Raw genomic sequence first — 24,284 nt, forward strand, 5'->3', positions numbered from 1 at the left:
GGAACACTTGTCATGTCTGAATATCTGTGATTCCCCAAATGCATATCCAGCTCTCCATGCTCCAGCTGTCCCTTCTGCCTGGAATGTGCCACCTCCCTGCCTGCCTGATTGTTTTGCCTACTGAAATCAGACTGATCCTTCAAGATCCAGCTCAGATGCTACCCTCCCTTCTGAAGTCTTCTCTGATCCTTCAAGTCAGACTCAAAAATAGACACAGAAAATCTTTTATTTGAGCATTTCATGGTTCTCTTCCCAGAAATTCAGAATGTGTGCACACAGAAGGGCAAAATTACCTCTTTATATTAGCTGAGTGGTACTCAAACCCACTTAGGATGATGATAATGAGAACAGCTGCCTTTCACTGAGTGCTTACTATGCGCTGGGTACTATGCTAAGTAGTGTACATACATCACTCTTCATTTGTTCAATTAATATCTATTAAGCATCTTCAAAAACCATGCACTGAGCTTGGTGCTGGGAATACAATGGTAAATCAGACAGGTGAGAAGGGCACTTGGGTGGCTCAGTTGGTTAAGTGTCTGCCTTCAGCTCAGGTCATGATCCCAGGGTCCTGCGATCGAGCCCCATGTTGAGCCCTACGTCAAGCCCCCTGTTCGGCTCCCAGCTCAGCAGGGAGTCTGCTTCTTTCTCTCCCTCAGCCCCTCTCCCTGGTTGTGTGCTCGCATGTTCTCTCTCTCTCTCTCTCTCTCTCTCAAATAAATAAATACATACATACATAAATAAAATCTTAAAAAAAAAGACGGGCAAGAGAGTCATAAGTCACAAACTTAATGGAATATTTAGTCTTTCAACACTTTTCAAGGTAGATGTTATTGATTCTATCTTACCACTGAGGAAACAAAATCAGGAAAGAGAGGTTAAGTAACTTGCCCAAAGTCATATAGTTAACAAGTGAGCAGAATCTGAACACGAGTCTCAAGATAAAGCTAGACATCTGAGAGGAGCTGAAATTACTAGTAAGCATTGCACCCTTAAGTGGCCTCCTTGGTTCTTAGCTCACCGTTAAAGACCTGCAGGAACTGCAGGAAGGAATATTTAGCTCCTAACCTCTTGCCTTCCCCGTGGAACTAACTCCACGCTTTTGACACGCTGCACAGGTACGCCTCCTTCAGGAAGTGGTCCCTGCTTCAGAGGCAGAGCCCCCCTTTCCTCTACATCCCCTCAAGATCTTGTCCATATTTCTACTACTGCACATATTACTATAATACTCTAATTTTCTTAATATGTTTCTCTCGCTAGAGCTCTTTTTAGGACAGGTAATATGTGCAATTCATTTCTGTATCCCCGGGTCCTAGCATAGTGCCTGATGCAAGATGTGACAGATGTTTGCTGAGTGAATAACTGAATACTTTCATTGGTAACCGACTCTATTCCATTCTCCCAATGATAACAATAAACGTGGCCAGCACTTAAGTGCAATGAGTGTGCACTGGGGGAAAGTGTTATCTCCCCCCATCTTCATCATGACTCTGAAGTCACTACTGGGCAATTATCTCCATTTTACTGATGAGAAAACTAAAGACTTTCTCAGGTCACCTAGATTTTTAAGTTACAGAGAAATGATTCGAACCCAGTTTTAATGGTCAACAAATCCTTCACAGGACTCCAGGACACCTCCCAGCACGCATTCCACCATCCCATCCACGAATCTTCCAACAAAACTAACCAGCCTATGTTGTGGCCCTAGAGATCTCTGGCCCCTGATTTTAACCCTCAGCAGGCCCTGCCTGGTGCTGTAGATGCTTGCATCCACGTTACCTGCCTTACAAGATGGCAAGCTCCTGTGAGCGGGGATCATGTGCTCTGCACCTGAAATCCTCATAGCCCATAGCCCCAGCCTTTGCATGCTCTGAAGATGCTGCGTTGAACTCGGAATAAAAATAATATTAAGCCCACTGCATTATTATGATGATATTACGATCAAATAAATCCAACCTAATTCCCTGCTTTTACAGTATAAGCCTCTTTCGCAATGGACTGGAAGCTCTGAAGGACAGGAGGGATTTAGAAGGAAGATGCGAGAAGGGCAGGAGGGAAAACTGTGAGCAAAATCCAGCCATAGTTACATGTAGGGCTTGTCAAGGCCCAGCTCAGACTGTGATTTGGCTCGATCACCTGCGGGGGCCCGCATGATTGTAATGTACAACCGGAACTGAGAAGCCCCAGGAAAAAGCATCAGTTGAGTGTGGGGAGCAGTGGGCAAAAATTCTGGAAACACCAGATAGTCCAATCCTGGAAAGCCTTGACAGCAGCCCGAGGCGCTGGGCCTTGTTCTGGAGGGGAAGGGAATCCACGGAGAGCTCAGGATAAGGAATAGTGAGACGGGCAACCCTCTTCCTCTGCGGAAACAAGTTGATGAAGGAGGATGGCATGGGCTTAGGAGAGTGGGAGCCAAAAAGACAGCACGAAGGGCAAGGGGCGCACAGCAGCCCCCTAGAAAGGGCATCACACCGGGGCACGTGGCAGGTGTCTGCTTGAGCGACGCAGGTAAGACACAGTAGTGGGCCAGGAAGAGGAGAAACAGGCTCCTGGGCCCCCTCAGCCATTGACTGGTTATGTGGTATCAGCCGCCAGACCTCCCTGACCCTCCTGTTCATCTCTCAAGACAGATATGTCCGCTTTGAAAGGTCATTATGAGTCTAAATAAAAAGTTATGTTAAAGCAATTGGCACAGAGGAAACACTCGGTAAGTGAGGTTGAAACTCAACTATGTTATGTCTCTGTTCCAACATTCTGCTCCTTTGCATTCTGCCCTTGCCTATCTTTCGCCTGTCGTGATGGTCTAAGAGAGAACAGTTGTTAGGGGCTAAGAAGATTGTAAAAGTGCACTTCAGGATATGCCACGACACGGGCCAACTTGTTGAAGTCACTGCACGAAATCGACAGTGGCCACCGGGAACAGCACGGTGGAGGAGGCGGTGTTTCAAGGAGGCACTTATGGTGCACTTTGTGGCTTGGGGCCTGGGCCCCAACCAGAGGTTACACGAGGCATGGTCCTACAGAAGCCTCTTCATTCCGTTTGGAAACAAATACACGTTGGCCATGGACGACGCTAGGACACTGAGGACAGGGAACAGTACTATGATGTTCCATATACACACGCCTGCAGGGAACAGAGAGGCCGGCGGCAGGGGAGGTGGGAAGTGGGGACAAAGGTGGGGCCTGTGCTCTCACTCCACATAGACACCAAGGGCCTGTCCTCGCCCGGCTCCTCTTCCGCCTGTCCCTGCTGTATCAGTGCTGGTTGGGCCCCGGCCCCAACATCCTCTCCTTCCCACCCTTTTTATTCCCCACCCACCCTGATGCCTGTGAATAGGACCCTCACTGCCAGCTCCATGTCCTGGTCTTTTCTGTTCTGCCTTTTCTCTTGAGCGTCAAACACAGATCTCCATTCACCTGGTTTGTAATTTGTTTTTTAATTTTTGGTTGCGGTATAACATACACAGAATAAAGTCCATAAACCGTACTCGTTGGCATGTCTAGATCCACATAACCAGCACCCAGATGAAGACAGAGAGCAATTCCAATACCTCAGAAGCTTCTCTTGTGCTCCTTCTCAACCAACTACCCACCCCGCCCCAGAGACCACCACTATTCTGATTTCCACCACCATCGATTCCTTTGGCCTGTTTTTGAAATCCATATAAATAATAAGTGTACTCGCATCTATTCCTTTCATCCATCATCCTGGCTCTGGGATAGATCCTTATTATAGAGTATTGCAGTAATTTTACTTTTCAAACAACGGTGGTTCTCACCAGGGGCAAACTTTCCCCCTGCAGGGGTCTTTTGGCAATGTCTGGAAACATTTTTTTTTTTTTTAAGATTGTGTTTATTTATTTGACAGAGAGAGAGAGAGAGAGACAGCGAGAGAGGGAACACAAGCAGGGGGAGTGGGAGAGGAAGAAGCAGGCTCCCTGCTGAGCAGGGAGCCTGAAGCGGGGCTGGATCCCAGGACTCCGGGATCACGCCCTGAGCCGAAGGCAGACGCTTAATGACCGAGCCACCCAGGCGCCCCTCTGGAAACGTTTTTGATGATCACTACTTAGCAAGGGCAAGGGTGCAGTGGGGGATGCTACGGCATGGAGCGGATAGAGGCCAGGGATGCCACAATGCACAGGACAGCTCCTCACAACAAAGAATTATCCGGCCCAAAATGTCAGTAGAGCCAAGATTGAGAAACTCTGTGTATTAGTTTCCTATAGCTGCTGAAATGAGTTACCACAAGCTGAATGGCTTAAAACAACACAAATGTATTGTCTTCTAGTTCTAAGTTAAAAACTCTGTAAGGGGTCTCGCTGGCCAAAGTCAAGGTGTCAGCAGAAGGAAGGTGTTCCTTCTGAAGGCTCCAGGAGAGAAGCCCTTTCCTTGCCTTCTCCAGTTTCTTCGCAGCTGCCTGCATTCCTTGGCTCATGTCCCCTTTTCCGTCTTTGAAGCCAGCAGTGTCTGGCCAAGTCTTTATCACACTGCGCCGTGGTGACATTGACTCTTTCACTTATAAAGATCTCTGGGATTACAGTGGGCCCATAATCCAGGATACTCACCCCACCTCAAGATCCTTAACTTAATGACATCTGTAAAGTCCCTTGTGCACCGTAACATAGCATATTCCCATGTTCCAGGAATTAGGATGTGCACATCCTAGGGTGGGGGGTTGGGGCGAGCATTATTCTCCCTACCATATCCTGCCACATGATATTCCACTATATGAATATACCACAATTTATCCCATTGTTGATGGACATTCGGGTTGTTTTTTTCTTTTTAGCTCTCATCAATAAAGCTGCTATATACATTCCTGTACAATTCTTTTGTCCTCGTTTCTGTTGGGTATATATTCAAGGGGACTGTTGCTGGGTCTTAGAGTAAAACATATGTTTAACTTGGGTAGATAATACTGAAGAGTTTTATGAAAGTGACTGTACCAATTTATACCCTTACCAGCGGGGCAGATTTCTATTTTCATTTTCTACTGGACATCTCCATGTCAACCTTGCAAAAAACACCTCAAATTCAACTGCTTCAAAACCGTGTTATCTAGCTCAGTGCTTGATTGTTTCCCCAGACATCCAAAGCATAAAATCTGGGAAACGTCCCAGACTCTTCTCTTTGCCTCTGGACCTACTTTCAATTAGCCACACCATTATTATATGCTATCCAGTCAGTGCTTGGTTACATTCCTTGCTGGAGGGCTTCATCATCTCTCACCCAGGCTACAACTTTTTCCCGAACTCCATGCTCCCAGCCTAATCTCCTCCAATCATCCTTCCCCCCGCTCTCAAAGTCACCTTTTCCAAAACCCAAAACCTAACCCTGCTTCTTCTCTTTCTTATAGGACAAAGGAGCTGGCCCAGCCTACCCACCTGGTCTGCCTTTACCATTCTATCGTCATCCCAGGAGACGGCTAAATGCTGCCTGCACAGAACTGCTTACAATTTCTCTTCACATACATTTACTCAAACTGACCCCTTCCCCACAATGTCCACTCCTCTTTGAAGATCCGGCCTGCCAGTCCCCTCTCTCCTGACCCCTTTTGCTAACAGCCTTCAAATCAAGTGGACTCAACCTCCCTCTCCTCTGTGCCCCACCATACCCGGCATAGACATTTTATTAGGGTGCTTTTCAGCACACTTGTCTCTGCCTAATACACATAAGCCTTTCAAGAGCGAGGACTGCGTTGTCATCCTAAGAATGAGCCCTGATGCAGAGCAGACACTAATCAATGTTTGCTGGATTGAAACTGAGTTGAGACAATACATGTTAATATGACATGGAGGACATGGCATGTATTGAGAAATAGCATTAGACAAAGTCTGTGCCTTCAGAGTGTAAAAAGCTAAAGGCAGACAAGAGGCCCTGTAGGTCCTAAGCTCTAACAGGGAAGTAATAGTACCATTTCTGCAGGACTACTATAAAGACTGTAGGAGAAAGTGCATCTAAGATTTCTAGCAGCCTGCCAGGCACATAGTAGGCACCCAATTAGCTACTATTATTATTTCAAATGGTGAAAACTAGCATTTTTAGTGAACATCTTAGTGGACGTTTACTGGAGTATTTTAGTTTTGTGTTTGGGAAATTGAGCGATTCTTAGTGATTATAGATTTAGAACTACCACTGGCTTGAGTTTTTTTTTGAAGTTCATATATGCAGTAGGTGCCTTTTTTTCCCCCCTAAGAGAGCAACCAAGAATTGCCTATATCTTATCTCCTTTCCTCTTTGTGGGTTAGTCTCAGTCAACATTATATCTGAGAGTTAATTGCACAAGGTCAACCAACGATCTAGCAAAATGTTTTGCACACAGTAACTCCTCAGTAAAAAATTCCAAAGAGGCATAAAGCATTGCTGAATTAGATACTCTGTGTGATTACTGTGGTATGTCTCTGCTCTGATTTCCCTCTCTGATCACTCCTTCTTTGTCTTTTTCATGGCTATTCCTTCTGCTGTCAGTACCCCCCAAATACTTATATCCCTCAGTGCTCCATACTCCAATGGTTAATTTTCTCTACTCCTTCTTTGGGGATGATATAAATATATATACAAACATTTCAAATAAAAACAGCAAACCGAATTCAACATCATAAAATACATTTTTATACAAGTAAGATTTATCTCAGGAATGCAAAGATGGTTCAATACCAGAATACTCTATTAACGGATTCCAAAAGAAAAACCACATGATCATCTCAGTTGATGCAGAAAAAGCACTCAACAAAATTCAATACCCATCCACATTTTTAGAAACCCTTAGAAAATTAGGATAAAGAGGTAAGTTTTTTAACCTGATATGAAGCTTTCTCACAGAAACACAGAGCAAACCTCAGGCTTAATGATAAAACTTAAGAAGCATTTCCACATCCCAAAACAAAGATACCTATTATCACCTACTATCAAAACTACACCTTATGTCCTCACCAATGCAGCAGTACACATACACGAAAAGGACATATAAATATTGGAAAGGAAGACAATCAATTGGTATTTGCTAAAAACATACATTATCTCCACAGACAGTCCAAGGGAGTCTGCAGACAAAACTAATTAGAGAGTGTGATAAGGTTGCTCAATACAAGATCAACATCCAAAAATTAATACATATGAGCAAAAAAATTAGAAAATGTAATAAAATATACTCTTCACAACAGGAAAAATAATTGGAAATATCTTAGACAAAAAGAAAAGATGACTGTGGCATCAACTTAGAATAAAGGATCCCATTTCATCCATAAAGTTAAAATCCAGTAGATTACTAAAGATTTAAATATAAAACAATAAAACTTAAAGATGTGTGTGTGTGTTTGTGTGTGTGTATGAGATTGAGAGAGACTCCTGTGCAGGAAATTACAAAATGTAACTGAAGGACATAAAAGACTTAAATAATGGCAACCAACACTGTTTTTGTAGACAAGAAAATTCAATACCTTAAGGACAGCCAAGTTCTCATAGCAGTACTTTCCCAAGTAAAGCCTGAACTTCACCTGCATCGAAATTACCTAGACGTGTTAAAATGTAGTTTCTTAGGCTCTACTTTAAATCGACTGAATCATCATGCCTGAGGATGGGGCCTGGGAATCTGCATTTTAGAAAACTTGCCAGATGATTCTTAGGTGTATTAAATTTTGAGAACCCTTGCCTTAGGGAAGTAGGACATAACCTGAATTGCACATGAGAATCGCCTGGGACTGTTTTTGAAATATTCAGATGCTCAGGCCACATCCCAGACCAATTAGATCAGAATTTCTGGGCAAGGCGCCTATGCATCAGCGTTTTTAAAGCTCTCCAGTGATTCCAATGTGCAGTCAAGGCTGAGGATCATTGCCCTGGGCGAAGGTTTGCTGCCCGTCCTCATCTGAACATTTACTTCTAGGGCTAATCTAGTAGAGAATGGACTTTACCTTGATTAAGGCAGGCATAACTTCCTTACATAAAGGTTATAACTTATTTCTCTGGTATCCCCAGCATCCTATCTGATACATGGCCATTTTCTGAAATAAATCCAACTAAATAAAACGGAATGAAATGAACCAATGTGTAGGTGAATAAAATTTTCACCAAACTCTAAAAATTCTCCTGGATTCTGCAAACCTATATGGCACCTGGGCACAATGTTACACTGCGAGAGATACAGAGATGAACAAAATACAGCCCTTCTGTTCCAGTGTTTGTGATCCGGTGGAGGAGGCAGATATAGACAAAAGTATCTTATAATCAGGCAGACGATGGGAGTGTACAGAATATAAAAAGGGAATACAAGAAAAATTAGTTCTGAATGGCAGAACCTGGAAGGTATCCTTAAATATTCAGTATCTGAGATTGGCCTTGAAGTATTGCTGAGACTTGCCAAGGCAGAAATTAGGCGAGTGGGCAGTTGCTCTAGAAGCATGGGGTGGTTCTGCCAGCAGAAGCCACATCAGACGGGCCTTTCTCTAACCTTCCCGGAAGACTGTAGGACAGATACGAAAGGCTCCTTTTCTTTCCGGTTTCCTTGTTACTGCTCTCATTTGTCAAATATTTTGCCTCTGGTTTATTAATTCTACCTCCTGGTGCCTCGGCTGATTTCTTTCAGGAGAAGTTTCTCATTAGCATTTCTATGGGGAGCACCTGCCACCCCATCTATCCCTATTAACTGATGGCTGGGGCAATGGGACTGACTGAGAGGGGTATTTTAATCCCCTCCTCATGACTCATCTCTTTTCTAATTGAGAATGTTAGGTCTAAAGTCACAAGTGGCTGCCCAGCAAAACCCATTCTTAATGTTAAAAGTGGTAACAGAGATATGCTTCTCAATTTTATAACATCCTCTATGTAAAATGAGTGTACTAAAAATTAATCAACTTCATGATCATGAATAATGAAAGATATCTGAGATAGCACTTAATGCAAAAATGCCAGGCTAGTGTGGATATGTCATGAATTAGATGAACTGTCAAATTGGAAAGGTTTCTCAAAATCATCGCTTCGAAGGACGTTTGATATGATGTACTGACTATATATTGTAGGAGAAAAACTAACGAGTATGTAAATGTCTCTGCATGCTGAATGTATATTTTACATTATATACCAATATGTCAAGCTGATGGATTGTGCGTCCTTTCTCTATTTAAGCCAACCGCTTGCATCGATGTCATGTGACAGATGTCACTTGGAAAGCCCATGAGATGAACCTGTCATCGTGGTGTAAGCCACCATGATTTATGTAGAGTGGCAGAAGAAAAGGGTTTGTAAATCAAATTTTCTTTGAAATGGAACCCAACCTGGCTTCTTTTTTTTTTTTTTTAAAGATTTTATTTATATTTATGTGACAGAGAGACAGCCAGCGAGAGAGGGAACACAGCAGGCAAGTGAGAGAGGAAGAAGCAGGCTCCCAGCGGAGGAGCCCGATGTGGGACTCGATCCCAGAACGCCGGGATCACGCCCTGAGCCGAAGGCAGACGCTTTAACGACTGCGCTACCCAGGCGCCCCCCAACCTGGCTTCTAATAAGGCAAAGTAAGACTCATCTATACCAGCCATGGGGCACACTTAGATTCAGGAGATATTCGGAACCATAGCAAAGAAAAGAATGTGAGACAATAGGGAAGGAAAATCAATCAATCAATGTTCCAGATAATGCCTACCATTTCCAGGCATTTTTTTCTTTATGGGATATTTGATTAATTGATTATCTTATTTCTTCATGTTTACTTTCACCCAAAGTGCATTTCCCTATTATTGGTTATTTTTCTTCTGAAACAAAAAACAATGTTAAATTTCACATCAACTTTGTCATGCACTTAAATTGTCCATTAAAGAAATTGATGTCTCTTAGCAACACTCATTCTCTTAATGCTTCCAAACCCTTCTGATTATACAGCAAAATGGAATTGCTGGCCCCAAGGCCACAATCATAATTAAATTTTACAGAAGACCCAAATGAGAAAAAAAAATTCTTTTGAGGTGCTCAGAGATTTTTTTTTTTGACAGGTTGGTGGAGTTCTGATAGCCACTAAAAATAATCATTCTCACCAGCTGCAACAGCAGAGCCTTCCCCCACTCAATCCCATCACTCGCAGTATGAGTATAATTCTAACTGTAAAGGCTGACATGCTTACTGTACAGTTCAGGTGGTGTTTTGGGGGAAGGGGCCATATGCAACAAAGGTGCAAGCCAATAAATTTGGAGTGGGTTGTATCTGAAGAGATCCCCTGACTGTCTAGCCAATTTTTCATGGACAAAGGAAGTTCTACTGACTTGGAAACATAAACCGAGTAGGATCACCAAAGGAGATTTGAGAATTTGGGATCTCTCTTGATTGGTATTGACTCTCTGGAAGTGAGGAGGGGTAGTTTCCTGCCTGGTGGGTGTTAGGTTCCACCTGCCAGGGTAGTAGAATGGAAGTAGGAAGATGCAGCGGCCAGATCAGAAATCTGTGACGTTGGGCCAATCTTAGGGTTCTCTGGGAATGAAGTAGGGCCTGCCTTATAAACAAGAAAGCCATGGAAGAATCACAAAACCACATCTTGGCTTTGTTTTTCATGCCCCTTGCTTATTTGCTTCCTTCTTTTCTTTTTGGTCCTCCCTTGGTAGTAGCATAAAGATATCGTGAAAATTCCACTCCCGATGGCTCTGAACCAAGGAAAAGGATCTTGCCCAACCCAAAGCCATAAAAAAAAGTAGTGCATTCCTAGGGGACCACTGTGGTCTTGATAACAATAAATGAAGAGAGAAATACCAAGTGGGCGGTAGAATTTGAGTAGATGGAGTAGGAGCCAAATGTTAGCTGCCCCTTCTCATTGAGAAATGCCTTCCAGAGTTAAAACCTGGGAGAAAGATGAATTTTATCTTAAAAAGAGAGGATATCTATCTCTGCTATGCTTCCCTCAGCGTATGAGGGAGTGGTTGTTATGTTCACTGGAGAAAGACATCAGTCTGATATGAGGCTACATACAGGGTCTTGGCAAAAGATACTTACTCTGCAGTCCTCCCAACCACAGTCTCCTGCAGTTAGCAGGCAACTGGCTGTGGCATTGATGAAGGACCCCATAAGCCACATTTTGAACCCCTCTGGCTAGATTATTCATCTTGCACATCTGTTTCCCCAGAGACCCTAAAGCCCAATGTTCATAGTCAAAAGAGATCTCTTAGCTGCTTGATCTGGGTTGAAACATAAGGGGAGGATGGAGAGCTAAATATTCAGAAATACATATTGGTATCTCACAAAGGGTGAGAAAGCAAGTTGGAAGGGCTGAGGCTGCAGCACAGGGAGAATTCTAGAAGGATGGAGAGAGGGAGAGGGAAGGGAAGAGGGAGGGAGGGAGAGAGAGAAAATGGATATGCGCTTTCTGGAAGGCATTCATTTATGGGGAATTTAGATGTGCTAAAGAGGGGGGTCTTGGTGGTAAAAGAATGAGCAACACAACTGGAGAACATAAAGGGAGAGGAGAAAGGACATGCATCACTAGGGGAGAAGGCTGGAGGTATCTAGAAAGTGGAAATCAGTATAATGAGATATCATGCACCAGATTGTAATGGCACTAAGACATTCCCATCACCTACTATGTGCCAGGCATAATTCTCCTCCTTGGTCATCTCATGTAATCCTCACAATGTCTAGTGCAGTGCCTGGCATATAGTAGGTGCCCACAAATATGTTAAATATTAATATTTAAAAAACGAAAAGCAATTCTAAGAGAACAATTTATTGTCAATCGCATCTCACACGTAAGAACCTGAGGCCCAGAAAGGTTAAGAAATGTGCTCAGTGTGTCACAGCTACTAAAACGAGGAAGGAATCTGACTCCAAAGCCTGTTGGTGGAAGGAGGAAGGTGATCTGTAGGGAATCAAGAAAAGGGTGTGGTGCTTGGATGTCTCCCAGGGACTGAGAGAGGGAGGGAAGAATGAAAGGCCAAGTGAACTGGGCTTGGGAGGAGGGGATTGGCCACTGAGAAAGCATTCTTCTTCTAGGAGGACGCGGCCCTACGGGGAAGCACCATGGTGGGGAGGCAACAGCTGAACCAGCGAGGGGCGGCATCCAGGCCGATACTGCTGGCGAAGTGGGTGGGGCGGAATGGCACAGCCTGTGAACAAACTGCAAAGGGTTTCTGTTGAGCAGGCAGGGATCTGAGGTGGGGCGGGGATGGGGGCAAAGTGGCCAAAGTGGTAAAGGGAAACACCTGGGCAGGCCGGAATGGATAGTACAAACAGCCTTCACGGAAGAAGGAGCAGAAAGAAGTCCTCCCTGGCAGGGTGTCTGGGATGCGGCTGGGGAGAGGGTGTGGTCTGGGAGGGGAGGGGCCGCGTGTGAGGCCCGCGGTGCCAGGAATGAGTCCCCCGCAGCCTCCGCAAAAGGGTAAGGGTGACCCGCCCCGTCGCCTGAGCGGCGGCCCGCGTCTCACCTGTAGGAGCTGCCCGCCGCGCTCGCCACCTCCTCGCGGATTTGCCTGTTGAGGGCGTCCGCCGCTGCTCGCCCCTTGCCCGCCTCCGGGCCTGCGGCCTGGATCGGGGCCTGGGCTGCCGGCAGAGGCATCTGCTCCGGCGCCTGCCCCTCGGCGCGACGCAGCATCCAGGCGGGCCCGGGCTTCCTGCGTGTGTCGCGCTCGTCCCCACCGGAGGGCTTTCCGGCTGCGGGGCCACCCGCTCCGCCAGGGGTCGCCTCCTGCTCCGGGGCCTCCGCGGCGGCCTGCGCGGGCCAGCGCTCCTGGCTCTGCGGCCGGCGCTTGGACGGCCCGAGAATCGGCACCGAAGCCTGGGAGGACGCGGGGATCTGCATGGGTTTGGGGATCCACGGGTGGTCCCCGCGGCGCGGCAGCGGCCAGGCGCGGAAGTCCTTCTGGTACTGGGTCTCGCGCTCGAAGGGCGCGTCGGAAGGCTGGTACTCGCTGCGCGGCCGGCAGCTCGGCTCGGGCCGCTGCACCTTCCAGGCGCGGTAGTCCTGACGCATCACCGAGTCCGCGGGGCCTGCGCCGGAGGTGGTGCCGGAGCCCGGGCCGGGGCCGGGCCCGCTCCGGCCGAGGGCAGCCGCCGCCTCGCGCTCGCCGCTAGGCCCGGGCGCCGGCCCCGTTGCCCGGGCAACTGCATCCAACTCGCCCTGGGCCGGCTGCGTCTCTATGGCGACCGCCCGCGCCGAGGGGGGCGCGTGCGCCGGCTGCGCCGGCTGCGCCTGCTGCTGCGGCGGCGGCGGCTGCGGCGGGGCGCTCGGGGCCTCGGTGGCCTCCGAGTACTTAGTGAAAACCAGCGGCACGGCGATGTCCGCCTTGTCCAGCTGGTTCCAGAAGCGGGCGATGCAGCAGGCCCGCGTGATGCACGGCCACGCCATGGTGCTAGCTGTAAACCTGGCCTTCCCTCTTTCTTTTTGTGGTTCTAAAGCAAGTCTCTGATCTTACTTCAGTCCCTCGGCCCTCGGCCAATCTGGTTCCCACTGTTTTTCCCTCGGTGGCCTGAGCTACCTCGGTCTCCTCCCTCAGAAAGCACCCAGGAAGATCAAGCTATCACTAAGATAAAGTCTGTAAAGTCCCCCCGATTACCGGCTGCAAACGCCTCCGGGAGCCGCCTGCAAAGGTCTTAGGAGCGCAGTCTGCTGCGGATCCCGATGGGTGAGCCACACGGAGTCCCGGAGTCCCAGGGCGAGGGAGTCTGGGTCGCGCCCCTCCCTGCTGCTGCGGCAGCGCGCAGACCCCGGCCAAGAGAGGCGACGCTAGGCGAGGTGGCTGCGGGCTTAAGCCATGGCGTAGAGGAAGGGCCGAGCAGGGTGGCCTCAGGGGCCACGGACGAGTCTCTATTCTCCGTGCCCGAGGCGTCCCGTCGCAGCCGGTCACCTAGCAGGGCTCGGAGGGGATCACCTCCAGCGGAGACCGAGCATTGCTGCAGCCGCTGCTCGCAATGATGCTGCAAGCCACTGCTGCTGCCGTCTCTGCCGCAGGGAAGCGGCCCCACCCTTATCTACTGCTCGGCAGGGGGGAAAAAAATCCAGGGAAGACGCTGAGAGCGAGAGCGCTGCAGAAAAAAATCACCTGCTGTCGTCAGCGCGCGCTGCCGGGAGCTCGCCCTCGCTCTTTCCCCTCCCCCTGCGCTCTGGCAGCTCCTCCCTCCTCGGTTCCTAGGCAACAGCAGAATCTGGGGCCTAGGTGGGTTCAAGTCCCAGGCTGGTGGCGGCTTGCTGTCCTTACGCTGGTCCCTTCCCCTCCGGGAGCCTCGGGCTCCTCTTTTGTAAAATAGGGCCAATCATGGAGGAGGGGGGATTCAATTTGTAAAATATGAAGGATATCCCTAGTGGAATGTCTGTCCCAGAATAGATGCTTTTGAAAAAGAAAGCTGGTGTTATTGGCCAATTACTGGGGGTGGAATTTGAAACTCGGTTTGGCTGGCTCCTGATCCAAGCACTTGTCAGTCATGCACGAGCCTTGTTCAGATGTGTAGGGATGTGAGTCCCCAGGCTGGTGGTGCCCTGGCTGTTCCATAATTAGAGGACCTTTGGGGGAAGGGTGTCTTAGAGCCTCCCCAAAACTACCCTGTCCCTATTCAGCCCAGGGACCACACTGGGGAGAGACAGGGAAAAGAAAACTCTCAGAAGGGGCCTAAGTGTGGAGGTTGGGGGAGGGGTGTAAAGGAAACAAGGGGACAGTGTCCTAGGGACTGTAGGTAGGGCCTGATGCACAGGGACTTACTGGCATGTTCCTGACCCCTGGCTTTTGCTCTTCCACTACCTAGGAGGCACAGTAGACTTTGGAGTCAGACAGGTGTGATTTGGCTCAAAGTGGTTTTGTGAAGACAGTTAAGGACTCAGAGCAAAAGCTTTGAGTCAAATCAAGTCCACAGTGATTCAAATTCTGGCTTTTACATTCCTTAGCTGTATGGCCATGGACATATCACTGCACCTTTCTGATCTTTACTTTTATCTGTGAACAGCGGTACAAATTCTGAACTTGCAGGGTCGTTTTGAGAATTAAAATGAGATAATGCACTAAAAATGCTTACCACCACATCTGGCATATAGCAATGGCTCGATGAATGGTAGCCATTAGTATTCAAAGGACCCACCCAGGACAGCCTAGGTGGAGCTTCTCAAGCAGGCCAGCCACTTGGACACCTTCTCCAGGAAGACCTCTTGTTTTTCCAGGTACTTTTTGGCCTCTCCTTGATGTCCCTCCATTTATGTTTCCTGCATTGTCTTCTACTCCTTATCCCTAGCAACATTCATGGGGCTTCAGCTCTGTTTCTCTCCGAGACATGCAGAGTTTTCAGCATCAAGTAAGCTGGGGGCATTGGTGTTTCTGGGGAAGAAAGTTATTTATGTGTTTATATTGGGAACTGACTGCAAAACACCGCTGGGTTTTTGTTTTTGTTTTAACCTTAGAATCAAACAGGATGAGAAGATAACTCTGATTAATCAATTATCTGTTGAACTTCCTCCTACTTGGGTCTTTGTCTTTTTATGATTTGATTTGAGTTCCATAAATAAAATCATGCCTGGCACTGTTTTCCAGTCATTAGGGAATACATTTCTACAACCAACATAATCTGGTCTAATTCTCAATTCTGCAGAACTCCATGGGGTTTGGCTGATGTCTTACCAATAATGATTTTCAAGGCAACTAGAAATTGGAGGGGGGAACTGAGAGATCATTGAGACTTTACCCTTCTTTCATTTAGCAAGTCTAGTCTCCTGATGCCCACTCTGTGCCCTGGGCACTGTGGAACACAAAGGAATTCTAGCTCTGTGGGAGCCCTCAATTAGAGGGGTGTGTTATGGAGAACCGGGAGACAGACAAATAAATAATTAGCAAACAGTATGGTCAGCGTAACAGAGGTTCATTCACAAGGTGCTGAATGAATGACTAAAGAGAGATGAGTAGAAGCTCTCCTATTAGAAGTGTAAGTACGAGTGTTCCAGGCAACGTCATCATCAATAGCACCTTCCACAGTCATTCATTTGAATTTTTTAAGCACATTCAATGGTACAACCTTTTTGAACCATCCAATGGCTCCATAGGATAGACAAATCTAATGATTATCTGTTATCGTGGCTTGCTCAGCATCCATTTTGATGACAACAGCACCTCATTATTTGACTTTTGGGGACCACTCCTTTCTTACTTTCAGTTCATATGATTTGGATGGGATTAGCCCTACTTAACTTACCTTCCAGAGCTGACTGTGTGACCCACACCTGTTTACCAGGGCACTGCATCCCCCTGGCCAAAGTGACTAGGTTAGTGATGGACATGTGATCCACATTGGAGCCATTAGAGGAAATCCTACACTTTAGCCGGAACTCTTTATAAGGAGCCACTCTCTTTGTTACTGGAATTGCTAAAATGAGAGACCATGAGAATAGTGTTGTTAGTGACCATCTTTGCCATCACTGGGAATGGGGGGGGGGAGCTGCTTGCCCAAGGTTAAAGCAAACACAGAAAAAATCAGAAGAGGACACAGGATTCTGGTAATGTCTATGAAGACTGCAACTTGTTTCCCAAAGCCCATTCTCACCTTCTTCCCTTTAATAACAGAAGCCTCCAAGTTGTAGTTGGGCTCTTGCTCACCCAGCAAGAGACTCTGCAGCAAAGAGCAATCATACAAACTTCCAGGTCACTTCCTTAAAGGAAGTTGCTTGTGTTCAATTTCATCTTTCTCCCTTCCCAAAGTGTAGAACGTGGACCTGGTGGAGGTGAATAATCATCTGGGTAGTTAGGATGGCTATGACTTGGTGGTTAAGAACATTCCAGAGCCAGGATTTAACCCTAGGTAGGGAATGGTAGCAGAACAAGATAGGAAGAAACCTATCTTGGGTGACCTCATAGGATGGAGCTGCCTAACAGCCTCAGACCGTTTGATTGCTTCTTGAATGCTTTGTGACAAAGAAAGAACACTTCTCTCTTGTTTGAACCACTGTTTTGGAAGGTCTCTGTTTTAGTATATTAGTCATTTGAGCATTTGGATCTGGCCATGCTTAAACTAACTTGAGGGATATGAAAACAGCATGGGACTAAAATACTGGAAAATAGTATCATGACTGATGGGAGGGAGAGATCAGATTTCAAGTATTCTAAAGTCCTTATTTGTTTGTAAGGAGAGTAGAGGTACTGATTAACTTATTAGCAAAAGTGTTTAACTTCAAAATGTACATTAAAGGAAAGAAAAGGGAATATAGAAAACTTCATTAAGGCAGAAAAAGGGAGAAAATAAGCAAGGGAAAAACACAGCAAATGGCAAGTACAGTATAAAGTGGTATAAATATTTCCAAAAATATTAGTAATTGGGGTAAATGTAAATAATCAGAACTTTCCAGTTAAAAGATAGAGAATGTCAGATTAGAGAAAAATACAAAACAAAGCAAAATGCAACCATACACTGTTTTCATTAAAACGTATTGACACATAAGGGGCGCCTGGATGACTGGGTCAGTTAAGCTTCTGACTCTAGGTTTTGACTCAAGTCAGTGAGCTCCAGCCTTGGGTCACTCAGCAGGGAGTCTGAGATTCTCGCCCTCTCCCTTTGCCCCTCCCCCCACCTGGCTGTGCTCTCTTTCTCTCAAATAAATAAATAAATCTTTAAAAAAAAAACTGACACATGGGGCGCCTGGGTGGCACAGCGGTTAAGCGTCTGCCTTCGGCTCAGGGCGTGATCCCAGCGTTATGGGATCGAGCCCCACATCAGGCTCCTCTGCTATGAGCCTGCTTCTTCCTCTCCCACTCCCCCTGCTTGTGTTCCCTCTCTCGCTGGCTGTCTCTATCTCTGTCGAATAAATAAATAAAATCTTTAAAAAAAAAACCTGACACATAAACATGGGGGACAACATGATGGGAAAAAGATACAGTAGAAAAATACTATAACCAAAAGAAAGCTGTCCAATTACATTACTATCAGGCAAAATTGGTCTTAAAACAAAAAACATTACTGAAGATAAAAATGGTCATCACAGGGGCTTGGGCTGGCTCAGTTGTTGGAGCCCGCAACTCTTGATCTCCAGGTTGTGAGTTCAAGCCCCACGTTGAGTGTACAGATTACCTAAAAATAAAATCTTAAAAAAAAAAGATTATCCCATAAAAATAGAAGAAGCAATTCACCAGAAATATATAATACGGCTTGCATCTAACAATACAGCTTCAAAATATATGAGGCAAAACTTGGTAGAATTTTAGGAAGAAATGCACAAATTCATCATGATCATTAGAGAGATTTTTTTTTAAACACATCTAAATAACTCGTAAGACAAACACATAAATTGTTGTTAGGAACGTAGAAGATTTAAACGCTTAATAAAATGGATCTAATGGACCCTGCATTCAACAATCAGAGAACATACATTCTTTCCAAACATAAAAGGAATGTATAAAAATTGACCACATACTAGGACACAAAGTAAATAGAAACAAGTACCAAAGACAGACAAATCCCTTTTTCTGGTGACAGTACAACAATAGTAGGAACCAGTAACACAAGATAGTCACAAACCTCCAAGTATTTAGAAATTAAACAAAGAACAAATGCTTCAAAATTGATTCATGAGTTTAAAAAGAAATTATACTGGATACTAGAGAATAATTGGAGCTGAAAGGAAATGAAAACATTGCATATCAACGTTTACGAGCTACGGTTAAAAACAATATTCACAGAGAAATGTGTAACCTAAACACATACTTCAGAAACAAAAAAGAGTAAAAATACTCTAGTGATTAAACTCAAGACGTGAGAGATAGTACAGAACAAACCAAAGCAAGCAGAAGGGGGAAAATATAAAGAAAATAGCAAGGTGATTAAATATCAACCCACCGTACTTAGAGACTGTCAAAAAATCCAAAAACTTCTTTAACATAGATAAAATCGCTGGCAGACTCATCCAGAACCAAAACAATTTTAGGGATGTAAAGAGAGACAGAGACAGAGACACACACAGATTTAGATATATAGATGATTGGCAAATACAGAAAATTACTTTCCGCTGCTGTTTGCAAAACCTTATGGGGTAGCTAACTTTCAGGATGGCCTACAATGGTCTTGACTTCCTGGTGGCCCAGCTTTGGGAGGTCCTCTCCCACACGGACTAGAGCTGACCTGTGTAACCCGTAGGATCTCGTGAAGATGATTGCACGTGATTTTCACAACTACGTCAGAAAACACATTGTGGTTTCTACTTGGCTCTCTCTTGGATAACTCACTCTGGGGCAGTCAGTCACCCTCCTGTGGGGATACCACGCAATGCCATGGAGAGCTCCACGTGGTGAGGGACTGAGGCCTCCTGCTATCCGCCATGTGAGTGACCCAAATTAGAAGTGCATCTTCTAGGGGCGCCTGGGTGGCACAGCGGTTAAGCGTCTGCCTTCGGCTCAGGGTGTGATCCTGGCGTTATGGGATGGAGCCCCACATCAGGCTCCTCTGCTATGAGCCTGCTTCTTCCTCTCCCACTCCCCCTGCTTGTGTTCCCTCTCTCACTGGCTGTCTCTATCTCTGTTGAATAAATAAATAAAATCTTAAAAAAAAAAAAAAAGAAGTGCATCTTCTAGACCCACTCAAACGTTCAAATGACTGCCACCTTGCCTAACATCTTGACCGTAACTTCATAGGAGACCCTCCCTGAACCCAAAGTATACTCACTGGAATCCAGGAATCCGACCCATAGCAACTGGATGAGATTAAGAAATATTTCTTGTTGAGGGGCACCTGGGTGGCTTAGTCGTTAAGCGTCTGCCTTCGGCTCAGGGCGTGATCCCAGCGTTCTGGGATCGAGCCCCACATCAGGCTCCTCCGCTGGGAACCTGCTTCTTCCTCTCCCACTCCCCCTGCTTGTGTTCCCTCTCTTGTTGGCTGTCTCTCTCTGTCAAATAAATAAATAAAATCTTAAAAAAAATATTTTTTGTTGAACGTGCTAAGTTTGGGGGTAATTTACTTTAAATAGACTTTATTTACACATTTATTTTAAATAGACTATTTTTTTAAGAGAAATTTTAGGTCCACAGCAAAATTGGGCAGAAACTACGGAGAGTTCCCACACACCCCTCCTCCAGCAACCACACAGCTTCCCCCACCATCGACTTCCTGTGCTGGCGCGGTACCGATCGATGTGCCCACACTGATACCGCATCACCCAAAGTCTGTAGTCAACATTAGGGTTTACTCTTGGTAAACATACAGTACTCTTCGTGTTTTACCTTCTCCGGGTTTTGACAAATGTGTAATAACATCCACCATCATAGCATTATACAAAATAATTTTACTGCCTAAAAAATCCTCTCTGCTCTGCACGCTCACACCTCCCTCCCTCTAACCTCTCACAACAGTGGATCTTCTTAACGTCTCCATGGTTTTGCCTTTTCCAGAACATCGTACAATTGGAATCATACAGTATGGAGCCTTTTCAGATTGGCTTCTTTCACTTAGTAATGTGCATGTAAGCTTCCTCCATGTCTTTATATGGCTTGATGGCTCATTTCTTTTTGGCACTAAATACTATTTTGTTGGATAGACCACAGTTAACGTATCCATTCACTCACTGAGGGCTTCCAAGTTCTGGAAAATATAAATAAAACCGCTATAAACATCCGTGTGTAAGTGTTTGTACTGACATAGATTTTCAACTCATTTGAGTAAATACCAAGGAGCACGATTACTGCATCATATGATAAGACTATATTTAGTTTTGTAAGAAACCACCAAACTGCCTTCCAAAGTGGCTGTACCCAGCAGCACTGAGTGAGAGTTCGTGCTGCTCAACCACCTCCCCAGCATTTGGTGAAGCCAGTGTTCCAGATTTTGGCTACTCTAATAGGTGTGTGGTAGTAGGTATCTCCCTGTTTTTTGAATTTGCATTTACCGAATGACATATGATGTGGGGCATCTTTTCTTATGCTGATTTACCATTTGTAAGTCTTCTTTGGTAAGGTGTCTGCTCAAGTCTTCTGCCTATTTTTACATCAGATTGTTTTCTTATTGGGAGTTTTAAGAGTTCTTACTCTATTTTGGGTAATAGTCCTTTATCAGATATGCCTTTTGCAAATATTTTCTCCCAGTCTGTGGCTTGTCTTCTCATTCTCTTGACAGTGTCTTTGCAGAGCAGAAGTGTTTAATTTAATTTTTAAGAAGACTTTACTTTTTGAGAGCGAGAGAGCATGTGCACATGAGCAGGGGGGAGGGACAGAAGGAGAGGGAGAAGCAGGCTCCCCACTGAGCAGGGAGCTCCACCTGGGGCTCTATCCCAGGATCCTGGGATCATAACCTGAGCCAAAGGCAGACGCTTAATCAACTGAGCCACCCAGGCACCCCGGAAGTGTTTAATTAAATTAATTAATTAATTTTTAAAAGATAGATTTATTTATTTATTTATTTTATTTAACAGAGAGAGGCAGCCAGCAAGAGAGGGAACACAAGCAGCGGGAGTGGGAGAGGAAGAAGCAGACTCCTAGTGGAGGAGCCTGATGCGGGGCTCGATCCCAGAGCACAGGGATCACGCCCTGAGCCGAAGGCAGACGCTTAAAGACTGCACCACCCAGGCGCCCCAAGGAAGTGTTTAATTTTAAATGAAATCCAGCTTATCAATTTTTTCTTTAATGGATTGTGCCTTTGGTGTTGCATCTAGGAAGTCTCTGGCATACCCGGGGTCATGTAGATTTTCTTCTGTGCTATCTTCTAGGAGTGTTCTAGTTTCACGTTTTACATATAGGTCTCTGATCATTAAGTTTTGTGAAAGGCTAATATCTAGATCCTTTTATTCTTTTAATCTGTGGATGTCTAGTTGTTCCAGCAGCATTTGTTGAAAACACTACCTTTTCTTCACTGTGTTGCCTTTGCTCCTTTGTCAAAGTTCAGTTGCCTATATTCGTGTAGCTCTATTCTTGAGGACTCTATTCTGTCCCATTGATCTATTTGCCTCTTCCTTCACTGCTACTACACCGTGCCGATTACTGTAGCTTTATAGTAAGTCTTGAAGTCAGGTAGCATCAGTCCTCCAACTTTGTTCTTCTCTTTCAATATTGTGTTGGCTACTGTGGGTCTTTTGACTCTCTGTATAAACTTTAGAATTAGTTTACTGATATTCACAAAATAACTTCCTGGGATCTTCATTGGACTTGCATTGAAGTTTGGGAGTGATTTCTTATGTGGCAAGAGACAGCCAACACACCTCGGGGAATCTTAGGAAAAAAAATATACCTTCCTAAAACTGACTTAAGAAGGAATAGAAAACCTGAATAGTTCAATAAATTGAATCAGTAGTTAAAAATCTACCTACAAAGGAAAAACAAACAAGACAAAACAAAATATGTGATCTATTTGATTTTACAGGTGAGTCTCACAAAACTTTCATAGAACAGACACTCTGTATGTTATGTAAATTATTCCATTGAACAGAAAAAAGGGGGAAATGTCCCATTCCAGTTTAGAAAGCCAATATAATAGATGTACCTAGACAAACTAGGCAAGAATAATATAAAGAAGAAGAAATTATAAGCCAATCATAGATATAAAAATCTTAAATGAAATGTTAGCAAACAATTGAGAATTGTACATTAAAATCATGATTTCTCAATATTAAGTTATGTTTTTCCAAGAATGAACACTGGTTTCTGTTATTACAGAAAATCTGTAGATATAATACTATATGCTAACAGATTCGATAGAAACATCACACAACCATCTCACATAGATGTATTTTGAAAAATATGATAACAATTGATGCCCTTTAATTAATTTTAAAAGCTCTCAGCAAGGTAGAAACTCCTAGTATGTCAAAGGATATATACCAAACACCTACTAGAAATAGTGTATTTTGGGGTGAAATGCTGGAAGCCTTCCCTCTATCATCAGGAACACAACCAGGGGAGAGCTGATCCCAGTCATAAAGGTTGGGTAGGAAGGTCCAATGCATTTGGATCTCCACTTATGAAGCTAGGTGAGATTTAGAGTCCAATACCTTAGTACTTTTACTATGACTGGTATGACCACAAATCATAAAATCCTCGTATCCTGGAATCAAAATAAAAGAATGAGAATCTTAGAATTATATTTGGAGTCCTAGAATCTCAGAATAATAGGATGATACAGTCCTAGAATCCTAGAATAAACGAATGTTAAAATTCCTTGAGTCTGGTTGGGGCGCCTGGGTGGCTCAGTCGTTGAGCGTCTGCCTTCGGCTCAGGGCATGATCCTGGAGTTCTGGGATCGAGCCCCATGTCGGGCTCTTCCGCTGGGAGCCTGCTTCTTTCTCCCCCACTCCCCCTACTTGTGTTCCCTCTCTCACTGGCTGTCTCTCTCTCTCTGTCAAATGAATAAATAAAATCTTTAAAAAAAAATTCCTTGAGTCTGGGAATAATTTAATATGTTCCTGAACCTTTTTCTTTTGTTTGACTTATTGTTGCAGGCTAAAGAATTCTTCCTTATGTTGAGCCACAATAGGAATTCTTGCAATTTCCATCTTGCCTGGAGACCACATATGGCAGGCTTTTAACGTCATAGTAAAAAACAACTGCTATAGTCCCTGATCTTCTCTTCTCAGGATAAATATTTCCAGTTTCTTCATTTAGTATAATACCTAAATATTATAGTAAAGCCAGATACTTTGAGACTCTATAGATATCCTGTTACTCATCAAATTTTCATCCATGAGTTTTAACAACTATTGATGTCTGTTGCCTGAGACAATTATTACTACGATGTTTGCCAAATAAGTGATTTTCTAACTCCATTATTCCTTCTACATTTATCCATTGCCATCATCGTTTATACCATCATGGATTCATGAATTCTTATTTTTTTCAATGGCTTTAATCCATTACTATCACTTTTTATTTTGATGCTCAAGCTGTTCCATTGTTTTCTCAGTGGAAGCCCCTTGGTGACGGCTGTGCAGCTCCCTTACACAAAATGACACAGGCACACGTAAGTTCCATAGTGAACACACACCCTGCCTTCCTTCCTCCAATGTTACCACCATGTACAAAATGGTGTGCCTGTGTGTTTCTGCACATTTATTAACACACACGTACCTACATGTGTATTTAGCATTAAATAAGTAAAGTAAATTCATGTGTATGAAACATTTATGATTTGACATTTTTTTCTGAGTGGTGTCAAACTTTATGAAACCGTTACAATGTGCTTTTCCCCCTCGTCAATAGGAGTTTGAGATTCATCCGTGTTGGTACACCTAGAACTAGTTAGGCCATCTTAATTGCTCTCTAGCAGTCTGTTGTATGATAAACAACTTAAAAAAAATCTATTCCTCCACTGAAGAATAGTTAGATTGTTTCAACTTTTTAGCTATTACAAATAGTACAACATATTTTTGCTTATGTGTGTCT

General features: G+C 44.7%; 1 protein-coding gene across 1 annotated transcript in view; it reads right to left on the reverse strand.

The window, feature by feature from the left end:
* The window catches only part of MAP6 (microtubule associated protein 6), a 73,921-nt gene extending 60,354 nt beyond the window's left edge, over positions 1-13,567 (reverse strand). The window contains exon 1 of the mRNA XM_045816318.2: positions 12,393-13,567. Coding sequence (XP_045672274.2) covers positions 12,393-13,312 — 920 coding nt within the window. The 5' untranslated portion in view covers positions 13,313-13,567. The remainder of the gene's footprint in view (positions 1-12,392) is intronic.
* Between the last annotated feature and the right edge of the window lie 10,717 nt (positions 13,568-24,284).

This window comes from Ursus americanus, chromosome 16 (genome assembly GCF_024610735.1).
Source record: "Ursus americanus isolate L20-20 chromosome 16, mUrsAme1.1.p, whole genome shotgun sequence".
In the NCBI taxonomy this organism is placed as follows: domain Eukaryota; kingdom Metazoa; phylum Chordata; class Mammalia; order Carnivora; family Ursidae; genus Ursus; species Ursus americanus.